The 16,377-nt window shown below is 40.1% G+C and overlaps 1 protein-coding gene across 1 annotated transcript in view; it reads left to right on the top strand.

The window, feature by feature from the left end:
* The window catches only part of LOC150066334 (serine/threonine-protein kinase 38-like), a 56,082-nt gene that overhangs the window by 37,806 nt on the left and 1,899 nt on the right, over positions 1-16,377 (top strand). Inside the window, 6 exon segments of the mRNA XM_090320027.1 lie at positions 6,199-6,353; positions 6,981-7,083; positions 7,269-7,330; positions 10,114-10,231; positions 10,895-11,018; positions 13,511-13,606. Of these exon segments, the coding sequence (XP_090176153.1) occupies positions 6,199-6,353; positions 6,981-7,083; positions 7,269-7,330; positions 10,114-10,231; positions 10,895-11,018; positions 13,511-13,606 (658 nt within the window).

Genomic DNA, 16,377 nt, shown 5'->3' with positions numbered 1-16,377 from the left:
GGTGGGTTCAGTCCTCCTCAGATCTCAGCTTCCTGAGTAGTTAGTATTACAGATGTGAACTACCAGGTCCAGGCGTGTGAGCTGTGTCTTGATTCTAGTAATTGCCCTATTTGATGTTCAGAAATTTTTTAAAAAACCTATACTCATCTGTCCTTTATTTTTAAATTGCTAGTATAAGGGTGGTATGTACAGAGGGATTACAGTTACATACACCAGGTAAAGAGTACATTTCTTTTGGACAATGTCACCTTTTCCTCACTCCCAGCCTTCTCTCCCTACCCTCAAATGTCCAGTGAGTATCATTCATTGCCATTTGTTCTTTCTTGTTCTTATTTCTGGGCAATTAGAATCCTATTTAGTAAAGTTACCTGCGCCTGTCTAGACATTTCCCTGTAGTAGTTTCAAGATTTCAGGTCTTACATTATGATCCTTGATCCACTTGGGAGTTGATTTTTCTACAGGATGAAAAATAGTCTTAATAGATGCTCAGTTTTCTCAGCACTATTTGTTGAAGAGGCTGTCATTTCTCCAAGATACTTTTGGCTACTTTGTCAACAATCAGATCACTGTAGTTGTGAGGTTTTATTTCTGAGTCTTCTAGTCTGTTTCACTGTTATTTGTTGCCTGTTTCTATGCAAGTACCAAGCTGTTTTTGTTACAATTTGAAATCCGATATTATACCTCTAGCATTGCTCTTTTTAGTAAGGATTGCTTTGGCTACTCAGGGTCATTTATGATGCCAAATGAGTTTAAGAATACTACTTCAGTCTCTGTGAGGAATGATTTGGGATTTGGGTGGGGATGTATTGAATCTATAGATTGCTTTCTGTAGTATGTCTGTTTTCATAATATTTATTCTGCTGACTCATGAACTTGAGGAAAATGTCCATTTTCTGCTGTCTTCTCCAATTTCAGGTTGTATAGTTTTCATCATAAAAGTCTTTTACTTCTAGGCTGGGAGTTTGGCCTAGTGGTTAAAGTGTTTGCCTAGCATGCATGAAGACCCGGGTTCGATTCCTCGGTACCACATACATAGAAAAAAGCCAGAAGTGGTGCTGAGGCTCAAGTGGTAGAGCTCTAGCCTTGAGAAAGTCCAAGGACAGTGCTCAGGCCCTGAGCTCAAGCCCAGGACTGGCAAAAAAAAAAAGTCTTTTACTTCTTTGGTTAAGTTTATACATAGGTGTTTTGTTTTTGAGACTATTGAGATTTTTTTTTTCTTTTTTTGTCAGTCATTCAAATCTGGGCCTGAGCTCCTCAGCTCAAGGATACCACCATACCCCTTGAGTCTTCGTACCATTTCCCCTTTTCTAGTGGTTAACTAGAGATAAGAGTCTCAGGGAACTTGAGTGCTGGGCTGGCTTTGAACCAATCCTCATATCTCACCTCCTGAGTAGCTAGGATTACAGGTGTGAGCCACTGTGCCCTACTTGGATTGTTTTCTGCCTGTTCATTGTCACTATAAAGAAAAGCTTTTTTTTTTCTTTTTTTCTTTTTTGCTAGTCCTGGTACTTGAATTCAGTGCCTCAGCTGTATCCCTGAGCTTCTCTCTGTGCAAGGCTAGCACCTACCACTTGAGCCACAGCACTATTTCTGGCTTTTTGTTTATCTAGTATTGAGGAATTAAACCCAAGGCTTCGTGCATGCTAGGCACACAGTCTACCACTAAGTTAATTTCCCAGCCTGCTTTTTTTTTTTAAACGTATGTTTATTTTATGGTTATATTGCCCAAAATGCTTATCAGATCTAAGAGGATTTTGTGGAATATTTGGTCTTTTAAGCATAGAATTAAATTACCTGCTAACAGAGATAATTTGACTTCTTTCTAGGTTGGACCATTTTTCTTTCACTTGCTCAGCGAAAGTAGGGAGAGTAAACATTCTTCATTTCTGACTTTTTAGATGAAATTATTTCAGTTATTTCCTGTTTAGTATGTTAGCTATGGAGTTATGATATACAGCTTGCTTTTTTTTTTCTAGTTGTCAAGCTTGAACTCAGGGCCTGAGCACTGTCCTTGGACTTTTCTCAAGGCTAGAGCTCTACCACTTGAGCCACAGCACCACTTCCAGCTTTTTTTTCTATGTATGTGGTACCAAGGAATCGAACCCGGGTCTTCATGCATGCTAGGCCACTAGGCCAAACTCCTGGCCCCGTGATATACAGTTTTTATTATTGAGTTACATTATTTCTTTTCCTAGTTTCTTCATAACTTTTATCATATTGAAGCCAGGAATGGCTTTGGACTATGATGTTCAGATCTCAACTTTCTGAGTAACTAGGATTGCAGCTATGAACCACCAGCACCCAACTTGATCTTTTTAAAATGTTGATGTATTTGCTTTGCAAGTATTATATTTAGAACTTTTGCATGTTACAGGTTGGTCTACAGTTGTTTTTTGTCTGAGTTTTTGAATGAGTGTAAGAAAATGACTTCATAGAATGAAGTTGGCATGATGTTCCCTTGTACATTTCATGGGAATATCTGAGGTGTCCTGGTGTTAGTTTTTCATTAAAGTTTTGGTGAATCTTACAGAGCCTGGGCTTTTGTTGGAAGATTTTTCAGTTTCATTGCTTTTTTTGTAGAACTGTGTATGTGGCTTATATTATCTTGGCTCAGTTTTGGTAGGTAAGCGTGCTAGGATCTGCCAGTTTCTCAGGTCTACCTACAGTGACGCTCAGGGGTACTGACTGCCAACCAGTTCCTTCACTGCCTGAGTTCCTGGTTGTTCTGTCTTCTTAGCTCACCTATATGAGCCATACTTTCCTGGGTGTTCAACTTCTCCAAGTATGTCAGTCTTAAAGAGGAGTCTCACTCTAAGTATGACACCTCCCTGCTACTTTCTGAGATATGGGGAACATTGGGTTTTCTCGTTTAACACTCTCCTGTCATGCTGGGGAAGTAATTGGTCCATGAAATTCCTGCAGTGAGGTTTAAAACTTTCTGGTAGTTTGGATTTGATCTAAAAGAAAGTTTGTCATTTCAAGGTTGCCTGAGTTATCTTGTGATGGAGGCCTTTGTTTTTCCTAACTCCACCGAAGCAGAAATACAAATTATTTATTTTCCTCTGTTACCTTTCTGTTTTGCTACATGTTCATCTGTCCTTTTTCTGTGTTGTGGTTCTTAGTGTTCTTGCAAATATAGTCTCTTCTTAGGTTATCTGACTTTTCTTTCTCATGGAGTATTTTATAAGGAAATTTAAAATTCTTGTCCCTTTACCATTTATACAATTAAAAAACATAGAAGGGCTGGGAGTTTGGCCTAGTGGTAGAGTGCTTGCCTAGCATGCACAAAGACCCGGGTTCGATTCCTCGGTACCACATACATAGCAAAAAGCCGGAAGTGGTTCTGAGGCTCAAGTGGTAGAGTGCTAGCCTTGAGAAAGTCCAACGACAGTGCTCAAGCCCTGAGCTCAAGCTCAGGACTGGTAAAAAACAAAACAAAACATAGAAGAGTATAAGTTTATATAACAATATGTGTATATGAAATATACAGTATGTGTGTATGTGGCACATGGCACATGTCTGTATTCCTAGCTACTCAGGAGGCTGAGTTCTGAGGATCTCTATTCAAAGCCAGTCTGGGCATGAAAGCCCATGATACTATTATCTCTAACTACCAGAAAACCGGAAGTAGTGCTGTGGCTCAAGTGGTAGAGTGCTAGCCTTGGACTGAAGAGCTCAAGGACAGTGGCTGGGCCCAGAGTTCAAGCCCCATAACCACCACTACCCCCCCAAAAAAAGTAAGCTAGAAAAGCTGGCTGCCAGTTATCCTAGCTATTCACGAGGCTGAGATTTGAGGGTCACAGTTCAAAGCTAGCCCAGGCAGTAAAGTTTGTGAGACTTTTATTTTCAATAAATTATCAAAGAAAGGCCAGAACTGGAGTTGTGGCTCAAGGGGTAGTGTTTTCCTCCAGACACAGTGCCCAGCCCTTAGTTCAAGCCCCAGGACCAGTACTTCATAAAAACAAACAAAAAAAATGAAGTAAGCTAAAAGGATACACAACAAACCAAATCCAGCCATCATTGCTCTGCTAAGAGGAGGGGGAAATAAAATGGGAATGAAGGGAAAAGAATATCTCTAAATAATAATAACAACAACAATAATTTTTTTTGGCCAGTCCTGGGGCTTGGACTCAGGGCCTAGGCACTTTCTCAAGGCTAGCACTCTACCACTTGAGCCACAGCACCACTTCTGGGTTTTTTTCTGTGTATATGGTACCAAGGAATCAAACCCAGGGCTTCATGTATATTAGGCAAGCATTTTACCAGTAGGCACGCTCCTGGCCCCACAATAGTAATATATTTTTTTATTGCATAGTTTATTAACATTGATTTTTATATCATATTTCAAATGATGTGTTTAACAAACAGTATTCAAGAAGGGAATCTATATATACAATCACTGGCACTTAGATTTTAGAACATAATTAAAATTAGAGTGAGGGTTTGTATGTCATAGATACATATTAATCTATGTAATAAAACATGTCTATAGAGTCATGAATTTTTTTATTAAAGAATTTATTAACATTGATTTTTATATCATATTTCAAATGACGTGTTTAACAAACAGGTATTCAAGAAGGGAATCTCTATATACAATCACTGGCCCTTAGATTTTAGAACATAATCAAAATTAGGGTGAGGGTTTGTATGTCATAGATACATAATAATCTATGTAAAAAAAATATGTCTATAGAGTCATAAGTTTTTATGACTATGTAGTTGTGTTTATTTCTAATACCATGTCCATAGCATTGGGTATGCAACTTTTGAGTCCCACTCTTGTACTGTTTGGATCTGATAGCCACATATTAAGGATACCATGCGCCTTTTGTTCCTTTGGTCTTGACTTGTCTCACTCAACATGATTTGCTCTAGATTTATCCACTTCCCTGCAAATGCCATTATTTTATCTTGTCTGTTGGCTATGTAGAATTTCATACACACACACACACACACACACACACACACACACACACACACACCACATTTTCTGTATTCATTCTTCTGTAGTAGGGCATCTGGATTGTTTCTATCGCCTGGCTACAGAATAGTAATATTTTGTGTAACATACTACGGCTTAAATTCAGGACTGCAATTCTACCACTTGAGTCACAGCTCCATTTATAACTTTTTGCTAGTTAATTGAAGATAAGAGTCTCATGGCATGTTTTTGCTTGAACTGGCTTCACACTTTAGTCTTCAGATCTTGGCCCCATGAGTAACTGGGATTACAGGCCTGAGTCATCAGTATCCAGCTCACATATTATATTTTTCAAGACTTAAAGTATATATAATAAATGCTATCAGTTGTCAGTTTTGTGTTAGAAGTACAATAGTGTTTACAATGGTTAAAATTATTTTCCTTTTTAAAGAAAAAAAAGACTTGAAAATGAAAGAATGTCTAGAAGTGACTTCTTTAGTGGGCTGATGTCCTATTATTTGGTCTGAGGAGCTCAACTGTTTGTTTCTGTGTGCCAGAACTGGGGCTTGAACTCACATAATTGGGTTCTTGCTTGGTATTCAAGGCTGATGCTCTACTAATTGAGCCATACCTTCTAGTGTTTTGCTGCATAATTGGAGATAAACGTATCTCTTGGGTTTGTCTTCCTGCCTTGAGCCTTGAGCTTTACAACTCAACCATCTGAATAGCTAGAATATAGGCCTGAGCCTCCAGTGCCCATCTCAGGCTGTTTTTGAAACTTCAGAAGGAATGTGTTTGTATATTCTGATTCTTTTTGCACAAATTTAGCATATTATCCTCATCAACTTATTCTGAAGGTTGACTGGTAGGTTATCAGATCTGCTCTAATTTAATTTGATACTCTATCCCCAGAGCCATGACACATTATGCAGTGACACCCCACCACTAGTTATAGGTATGAGTCAAACATACAAAGAAGCAGGTGGCTCACACCTGTGATCCTAGCTACTCAGGAAACTGAGATCAGGATCTCTCTAGCTCAGGCAGGAAAGTATGAACCTTGTGGCTCCAATAAACCAGAATAAAGCCAAAGTGGAGCTATAGCTCAAGTGGTAGAGCCCCAAACTTGAGTGAAAGAGCTAAGGGTGAGATCCAGGTCCTCATTTCAAGCTCGAGTACCGGTGCATGTGCATAAACACACACGCACGCACGCTTTTGCAATATTTTTCCCCTTCAAGGCCTTTTCAGTTAACATGGTCCCTTCCTTTATTTAGGTGACATGATGACATTGTTAATGAAGAAGGATACCTTGTCAGAAGAAGAAACACAGTTCTACATTTCAGAGACTGTTCTAGCAATAGATGCAATCCACCAGTTGGGTTTTATTCATCGGGATATTAAGCCAGACAACCTTTTATTGGATGCCAAGGCACGTGACTCAACTAGAGGCTTACTAGGCTCTGCTGATTGTCTTACAGAAAAATAGAGCTGGTAGTATGGTTGGAAATGGTCATCTGCAATTTCAGATCATTGGTAAACTACATTGTTTCATAGAATGATATAGCAAATTAGGGCTGGAGGGGGAAGGACACCATGGGGTTACAGCTCCTAGCTCCTATTTTGTCTGTTTTCTACCTTTTAAAAAATCATCATCCTGAGATATTCATAATTTTTCATTTTTACCATGATGAATTTTTTTTAATACTGGGGCTTGAACCCAGGGCCTGGGCTCTAGGCTCTGTCTTTTTCATTCAAAGCTGGTGCTCTACCACTTGAGCCACATCTCCACTTGCAGCATTTTGCTAATTCATGGAGTCCTATTGATATGTCTGCCTGGATTAGCTTCAAACCAGAATCCTCAGATCTTATCCTCCTGGGTAGCTAGGATTCTAGGCCTGAGCCATCAGGGCCAGACAGTATGAGTTCTGAGCTAAGAAGTTTTACAGCTTTACATTTAAAAAGAAGAGTTTGTAATAAGATTTTCTTTTGTTTTTTATTTTAGTTGCTGTCTTCAATGTTAATATAAATTGGTGTTCTTGGGACTTTCTGTTTTTAGGGACATGTAAAATTATCTGATTTTGGGTTATGCACGGGGTTAAAGAAAGCCCACAGGACTGAATTCTACAGAAATCTCACACACAACCCACCAAGTGATTTCTGTAAGTTTGCTTTGTTAGTTTTTTCCCCCTGTTCTGTTTAATTCAATAATGTTAAGGACAGATCTCTTCCTTAAATTGGTGTGTGTCTGTGTCTGTGTCTGTGTCTGTGTGTCTCTATCTGTGTGACTTGGGTTTCTGGTGAGAGTTTTCCCCTCATGATGACAGTTTTTTCCTGTTGAAATTAGCATTTCAGAACATGAACTCCAAGAGGAAAGCAGAAACATGGAAGAAGAACAGGAGACAGCTGGTGAGTCAACCACATTTTGTATATGAGTATTTGTGCCCATACCATGGATTGAACTCAGGGCTTGAGCACGGTGTTGTACCACTTGAGCCACACCTCCACTTTCAGCTTTTTGTTAGTTGGTTGGAGTTAAGAGTTTCTCAGCTTTGTCTGCCAGGGCTGGCTTTGAACTTTGATCATCAAACATCAGCCTCTTGAGTAGGTATGAGCCCCCAGTCCCCAACCAAACTATGTATTCTTAAGAATATGTCTTTAAAAACACTAAATGAAAAAAATTAACTGCATTTTTATTGTTATTATAAAGGTGATGAACAGAGGGCTTAACATTTTATAAGTCAGGTCATGAGTACATCTTTTTGGACAATATCAACCTGGATGTGCCTTTTGAATTTGTTTTCCTAGTTCCTTTATTCAATGCCAAACACATATAAATGCTCCATAAATATTTGTCCAACCAAGTAATTAAAGGGGTACTAAGTCAAATAATATTCTGACATCCATTAAAACCGTATAAATGACCTCTGAATCATTGAGCTCATTCTCTCACTAACCCAAGTAATTATAATCTATGCTAGAAAGTCCTTTCTGGTTCATGGCTTATTTGTTTACATGTAACAAGATCTGACCATGCAGCCCAGGCTAGCCTCCGTCCTACCATCCTTCTATTCAGTTTAGTTCAGTGTTTGTTTATTAAACATGAAGTTCTATATTAAGGTGAAAAAAACCATTTTCTCTTTACATGTATCACTTTTAGATTAGATTTCATAGTTGAGAAAATAATAGCTGTATTCCCTACTTATAATAGGGGGGAAAAGGAATATGACTTAGAAATACGGCGTGATAGAGGTCTGACATGTTGGTACATACCTGTAATCCCAGCATTCAGGAGATTGTTGTGGCTTAATAGTTGGGACCATATCTAAAAACCAAAACAAAAATATGGCAGGAGAATTCACAGATGACAGATTGTTAACAGGTGATAAGTATGCATATTGATGTTTTCCAAAGGAGAAGTAGAGAGTAAGGTATTCATATTTGGAGCAGGAAATTTTCTCTGCCCACTAACTATAGTCATGTCTTTCCTCAGGTCACAGAGATGACAGAATCTGCTGTCACACATTGTCAAACAGCAAAACTCCTCATTAAAAACAACTGCCTTGGGCCCTGAGTTTGGCCTAGTGGTTAAAGTGTTTGCCTAGCATGCATGAAGACCCGGGTTCGATTCCTCGGTACCACATACATAGAAAAAAGCCAGAAGTGGTGCTGAGGCTCAAGTGATAGAGCTCTAGCCTTGAGAAAGTCCAAGGACAGAGCTCAGTCCCTGAGTTCAATCCCAGGACTGGCAAAAAACAAAACAAAACAACTGCCTTAAAGATGCAATTTTTATAGGATTTTATGGAAACTAAGAATTGAAAAAAAAAAAGGTCAGGAGTTTGGCCTAGTGGTAGAGTGCTTGCCTAGCATGCTTGAAGCCCTGGGTTCGATTCCTTGGTACCATGCACATAGAAAAGCCAGACATTGTGCTCTGGCTCAAGTGGCCAAGCTCTAGCCTTGAGGAAGAAGCCCAAGGACAGTGCTTAGGCCCTGAGTTCAAGCCCCAGGACTGGCAAAAAAAAAAGGAAGGCTAGTCACCAGTTTGTAATCCTAGCTACTCAGAGAGCTGAGATCTGAGGATTATGATTCAGAGCCAGCATGGGGAGAAAAGTCTATGAGACTCTTACTTCTAGTTAACCACCAAAAAAGCCAGAAGTGAAGGTAGGGTTCAAGAGATAGAGCACTAGCCTACCTGAGTACTACCAGCACCCAGCTTACTTGAACTCTTCCTCTTCTTCCTCCTCCTCTTCTTCCTCTTCTTCCTTTTCTTCTTCCTCTTTCTCTTCTTTCTTTCTCCTTCTCCTTTTTCCCCCTCCTCCTCCTCCTTCTTCTCCCCCCCTCCTCCCCTCCTTTTCCTCTCCCTCCTTCTCCTCCTCCTCTCCCTCCTACCCCCTCCTCTTCCTTCTTCTTCCAGTTCTGGGGCATGAACTCAGGGCCTGCGCACTGTCCCTGAGCTTCTTTTATACCAGCTAACACTCTACTACTTGAGCCACAGCTACACTTCTGGCCTTTTCTGTTTATGTGGTACTGAGGAATTAAATCCAGAGGTTCATGAATGCTAGGCAAACACTCTACCACTAAGCCACATTTCTAGCCCTTACTAGAACCTCTTAGAGGACAGAATCACATTTTTATAACATATTATCTTACTCAGTACCATCACTAAACCTTACACTTGATAAACATGGAAAATAATTATTGGTCAAAGAATTTACTTCCTCAGAAGTAGTGCTATGGTTCACTAGTAGTAGAGTACTAGCCTTGAGCACAAAGAGCCCCAGGGCTTCGAGTCCAAGACCCAGGACTTGGGTGGAATTTACTTTCTTCTTGAGTGCTATTTAATTTTTAATGGTTTGTTTGAAGCCATGCACCTATGGCTCATGCCTATAATCATACCTACTCAGGAAGCTGAGATCTGAGGGGCATGATATGAAGCCAGCCTGGGCAAAAATGTCCATGAGACTCTTATCTCCAGTTAACCAGCAAAATGCCAGTGTGGGGGTCTGGCTTAAGTAGTAGAATGTGAGCATTAAAGCAAAAAAGCTGATGGGTGCTCAGGCCTTGAGTTCAAGTGCCAGTACTGGCTCATGTTCGTGCACATGCATACACACACACACACACACACACACACGCACGCATGCACGCACGCACGCACACAGAGAATGCTGATTTAACAAGCTGTTCCTTTGCAGGCATACTCCACAGTTGGGACTCCAGATTATATTGCTCCAGAGGTATTCATGCAGACTGGTTATAACAAACTGTGTGATTGGTGGTCTCTGGGAGTCATTATGTACGAAATGCTAATAGGTATGTTTTGTTCTTAATTTACATATACAATGTGGGTATTTCCTTGAGTGTTGTTGTTTGAACTTACTTACAGATATGAGCAAAAGTAGCTGAACTATTTTAAACTCATTTCTGCCTTCTCAGTATTAAGCACATAATGATAAATACTAGATCCTGTTGCCAGAAGCAAAGTTAACCTCAGCTCTCATGTACCAGAGTTGTAGCACAGCTGATTCCCAGTGATCATACCTGTAATCCTAGACAAATGGTAAGACCCTTATCTCCAACTGCCCAGCAAAGAGCTGGATGAGGAGGTGTGGCTCAGTTGGTACAGTGCTGACCTTGAGTGAAAAAGCTAAGCAAGAGCTCAAGCCTTCATGCCTCAGTACCAGGACAAAAAAAAGAAAGAGAGAAAGAGAGAAAGAAAGACAGAAAGAGAGAAAGAGAGAGAAAGAGAGAGACAGACAAGAAGAAAAGTCTCCTTAGCTCTTCAGGTGACTTGAGAGGATGGATACCCTAAATCTATTATTGCTATAATATCACTTATAGTATAAAACTATACATGTTGGCTTTACTTTATTGTTATCATAGTATTCAGGGTTATTTTGTTATGGCAAGTATTTGGTAGGTGTAATTTAATTGATCATGAAAATGGATAGAACCTTTGTTTTTCTTACTATGTAGGCTATCCACCTTTCTGTTCTGAAACACCTCAAGAAACATACAGAAAAGTGATGAACTGGAAAGAAACATTAGTATTTCCTCCAGAAGTACCTATCTCTGAGAAAGCAAAGGATTTAATTCTCGGGTTAGTGGTTAACTTCTTGGAGAATTTCAGGATGTCCTAAAACCCAGTCAAATATCTGTTTCATTTTTGTAGAGGGGAGAGAATATTCCTGATCTATACAGACCAGCTTCCTAAAAGGAAGTTCACTGGGAAAATGTGAGAAGAGGAAAAGGAGCTATTTTATGGAATTGAAAACAAAAAAGATTGGTGCAGATACTGATATTTCTCTTTTTTTTGTTTGCCAGTCCTGGGCTTGTGCTCAGGGTCTGAGCACTGTCCTTGGGCTTTTTCCTCAAAGCTAGCACTCTGCCATTTGAGCCTCAGCACCACTTCTGGGTTTTTCTATGTATGTGGTACCGAGGAATTGAACCCGGGTCTTCCTGCATGCTAGGCAAGCACTTTACCACTAGGCCAAACTCCCGGCCCTGATACTGATATTTCTTAAAAGCAATATGTCTCAGCCAGATATTGTTGTAATCTTAGCTACTCAGCATGTTGAGATCCGAGAATTGAAGTTTGATCCATAGAAATTCTTAATTTTTTTTTTGCCAGTCCTGGGCCTTGCACTGAGGGCATGAGCACTGTCCTTGGCCTTTCTCAAGGCTACAACTCTACCACTTGAGCCACAGCACCACTTCCAGTTTTTTTCTGTTTATGGTACCAAGGAATCAAACCCAGGTCTTCGTACATGCTAGGCAAGCATTCTACCACTAGGCCAAACTTCCTGCCCAAGTTTCTGATCACCAGCTAAACACTAAAAAACTGGAAGTGGCACTGTGGCTCAAAGTGGTAGATGATAGCCTTAAGCAAAAAAAGCTCAGGTGAGTTCAAGTCCCACTACTGATAAAAAAATAAAAATAAAAATGACATTTGGGCCAGGAGTGTAACCTAGTAATAGAGTGCTTGCCTAGCATGCACAAAGTCCTGGGTTTGATTCGTTGGTACCACATACACAGAAGAAGCTGGAAGTGGCTCTGTGACTCAAGCAGTAGACCATTAACCTTGAACAAAAGTATTCAGGAATAGGGACCAGGAGTTTGGCCTAGTGGTTAAAGTGCTTGCCTAGCATGCATGAAGACCCGGGTTCGATTCCTCGGTACCACATACATAGAAAAAAGCCGGAAGTGGTGCTGAGGCTCAAGTGGTAGAGCTCTAGCCTTGAGAAAGTCCAAAGACAGTGCTCAGGCCCTGAGCTCAAGCCCAGGACTGGCCCAAAAAAAAAAGTATTCAGGAATAGTACCCAGGCTCTGAGTTCAAGCCCAAGGACTGGCAAAAAAATTAAAAAAAAAATTGATGACCCAATGCTGTTGGAGAGAAAAAAGGAAAATAAGAGGTCTGTATATGAAATCTAAGCAAAACTTCCATTCTTTTCATCAACAAGAGGAAATTTTGTACTGTTTTATGTGGCTGCAAAGAACATATACATGAGATTTGATGGTTGATATTGTATAAAATCTCCGAAGTGATGCAGCCATTCTACTTTTTTTTTTAGTTTAGTCTTTTTTTTATTAAGGAGTTTATTAACATTGATTTTTATATCATATTTCAAATTACATGTTTAACAAACAAGTGTTCAAGAAGGGAATCTATATACAATCACTGGCACTTAGTTTTTAGAACATAATCAAAATTAGGCTATATATCATAGATACATATTAATTTATGAAATAAAACAGTATATCGATAGAGTCATAGGTTTTATGTCTGTGTAGATGTGTTTATGTTTCCAATAGCCATTCTACTTTTAGGAATTGTGTGTGTGTGGCTCATGCCTGTAATCCTAGCTACTTGGGATGCTGAAGTCTGAGGATCATAGTTAGAAGCCAGCCTGGTGGGAACCAGCAAAAAGCTGCAAGTGAAACTGTGACTCAAGTGGCAGAAAGCCACTCTTCAGCAAAAAAGACAATGTCCAGGGCCTGAGTTCAGTCCCCAGTACAAATGTTCATGTGTACATGCATGCAAGCCCACACACGCGCACATACACACATAGACACGACAGAAAAAAGGAAAAATGGAAAATAAAATAATGAATTCATTAAGGGTATTTGACTTTGGAGTTTCTAAATTAGAAAACAAAGTGCCCTTAAAGTATTAGCATTTTATCAATGTTAAGCGTGAATATTATTAATGTAGGCAATCAGAAATGGCCTCAAAATATTTAGAATCATTTTTCTGAATAGTGCCATTTTCCACAATAAACACAGCAAAACTTAAGTACATAATTGCAGCTCTGCCTTACGTCTGTAATCCTAGCTACACAGGATGCTGAGATCTGAGGATCAATATTCAAAGCCAATCCAGGCACAAAAGGACCTGAGACTCTTATTGCCAATTAATCACTAGAAAACTAGCCATGAGCTGAAGAGCTTGGGGACAGCACGCAGGCAGAGTTCAAGCCCCATGACCCACCAAAAAAAAAAAATGTTAAAAAAACCTAAACCATACGAAACAATACAACTTGTAATTTATATATTAAATGTAATTTATATATTACTTTCTCTTTCTTCCTCTAGATTTTGTATTGACTCTGAAAATAGAATTGGGAATAATGGAGCAGAGGAAATAAAAGGTCATCCCTTTTTTGAAGGTGTAGATTGGGGGCACATCAGGTATGTTCCAAAGGTTTTGAATCAGAAGCTTTCTAGATTTAGTGGGTAGCTCTGTCTGATACAGTGCAAGAAGTAGCACCGTTAAAATGTTACTATGTCAGGATTTTGTTGTTGATGTTGTTAGTTGTATGTGTGTGTTTTGAAGGTGGGGAGACTTCACCTCAGGGTCTCAGACCATTATTTAGCTTTTTCATTGAAGGCTGACACTCTAACCACTTGAGTCATACCTCCACTTTCAGCATTTTGCCGGTTCATTGGAAATAAGAGTCTCACAGACTTCTCTACCTGGGTCAAGTTTGAACCAGTATCCTCAGATCTCAGCTTCCTGAGTAGCTAGGATTATAAGTGTGAGCCACTGGTGCCTGTCTAGAATTTATTTATTTACTTACTTACTTACTTCTGCAAGTCCTGGTGCTTGAATTCAGGGTTTGTGCACTGTCTCTGAGCTTTTGGCTCAAGGATAGCTAGTCCTAACTCTTAACTGCTAAATGTTTATAGTTATCGAAGTATACAGAGATCATTTTTGATATATTTCAACTATTGTCTCACACTTTTTAAGATTGGAAAGATGTTTGAAGACTGCCAGTCCAGTCTCTTGGTTTTATAATCAGAGAGCAGTTGTAGAACAGAGACTTAACTGCCCAACTTCATACTAACAGTTGAGCTCAGATATCCAGGATCTATGGTTCTAACTAAACTGAGTTACACTTAATGTATAAAGAAGGTGTAATAATTATGGCTATGTACATATTTTAAGCATCAGTAATTATAAAATCTTTTTTTTAAACAAAATTGCTGGGCTGAGAGCCTAGAAGTCTATCTGAAATGTTTCCCAGGTGATTCTCATGATCATCCATTTTTGGCCCCAGTATTAGAACAACCTGAATTTTGTTATAAGGATAACTTCAATATCTCTCAGCCTTTAATCAAAGACATTTCTCTGTGGTTATTTCTCTTTCTCTCTTTTTTTAAAGTTGTATTTTATTGTTGAGGTGATGTATAGGGGGTACAGTTAGATTTGTCAGATAGTGGGTATATCACTTCCTGAACATTGATACCCCTTTCCCGGTTTTTCTCCCACTTGCCCTCTTCCCACCCCCTTCCAATCACCTTGGTTTTCCCCTTCCCTTTCCTATTTGAAATAAACATATATACAATATACCAGCTTCCGAAGTCAGATACAGTAACAACAGGAAATAAACCATAAGGGGAAAAAAAGAGAAAACTTCACATAGTGTATTAAGAACAGCAATCATAAAGGTAAACCTCTTGTTTTCATATTTTGGAGATCATTTCGCTTAGCCTCATCCTATAAGGCCATATGTACATAGCATTTGAGTATAAAATTTTTTAACAAACTTCAATTTTCCTTTTCCTTAAGTAGCTCTTTTCTTTTCTTTTTTTTTTCCACTTAAAAAATAGCATGCTAGGGCCAGGAGCTTAGCCTAGTGTTAGGGTACTTGCCTAGCATGCACGAAGACCCAGGTTCATTTCCTCGGTACCACGTACATAGAAAAAAAAAAGCCGGACGGGGCCGGGAGTTTGGCCTAGTGGTTAAAGTGCTTGCCTAGCATGCATGAAGACCCGGGTTCGATTCCTCGGTACCACATACATAGAAAAAAGTCGGAAGTGGTGCTGAGGCTCAAGTGGTAGAGTTCTAGCCTTGAGAAAGCCCAAGGACAGTGCTCAGGCCCTGAGATAAAGGCCAGGACTGGCAAAAAAAAAAAAAGAAAGAAAAAAAAGCCGGAAGTGGTGCTGAGGCTCAAGTGGTAGAGCTCTAGCCTTGAGAAAGCCCAAGGACAGTGCTCAGGCCTTGAGCTCAAGCCCAGAACTGGCAAAAAAAAAATAGCATGCTAGAGCCAGGAATTTGGCCTAATGGTAGAGTGCTTGCGTAGCATGCACTGAGTTCAATTCCTCAGTACCACATACATAGAAAAAGAGCCAGAACTGGTGCTGTGGCTCAAGTGGTAGAACACTAGCCTTGAGAAAGCCCAAGGATAGTGCTCAGGCTCTGAGTTCAAGCCCCAGGACTGGCAAAAATAAGTAGCATGCTAGACTGTGAGCACAATGACTCATGCCTGCAATCTCAGCTACTTGGAAAGTAGTAGTTGAAAAGATTGTGGGGGAGATCCATTTTTGCTCCAGCAAAAAGTGACAGAGGGCCCAGTGTGGTGGCTCACGCCTTTAATCCTAGCTACTCAGGAGACTAAGATTGTTCAAAGCCAGCCTAGGCACTAAAGACCGTGAGACTCTTCACTAGAAAATGGGAAGTGAGACTGAGGCTCAAGGGGTAGGGTGGTAGCCTTGAGCTGAAGAGCTCAGGAACAATGCCCAGGTCCAAAGTTGAAAGCCCATAATCCCCCATTCCATACCCCCCCCCAAAAAAGTGGCAGAGGCTGGACATTGGTAGCTCATGCCAGTCATTCTAGCTTTCAGGAGGCTAGGATCTGAGCATTGTGGTTTGATGCCACCACAGGCAGGAAAGTCCATGAGCTTCTTCCCTCCTATTAACTACTAATTTCTCCTTTCTTTCTTTCTTTTCCTTCCTTCCTTCCTTCCTTCCTTCCTTCCTTCCTTCCTTCCTTCCCAGTTGTAGGGTTTAAACTCAAGGCCTGGGCACCATCCTTGGGCTTTCTCAAGGCTGCCTCTCTACCACTTTAGCTGCAGCACAACTTCTGGCTTTTTCTATGTATCTAGTACTGAGGAATGGAACCCAGGGCTTCATGCATGCTAGGCAAGTACTGTACAACTAGGTCACACTGTTTGGGGGC

This window comes from Megascapheus bottae, chromosome 2, assembly GCF_031878675.1.
Source record: "Megascapheus bottae isolate mThoBot1 chromosome 2, mThoBot2.hap1, whole genome shotgun sequence".
Taxonomy (NCBI): domain Eukaryota; kingdom Metazoa; phylum Chordata; class Mammalia; order Rodentia; family Geomyidae; genus Megascapheus; species Megascapheus bottae.
Note: the sequence above shows the minus strand (reverse complement) of the source record. Positions and strands in the feature narration are given on the sequence as shown.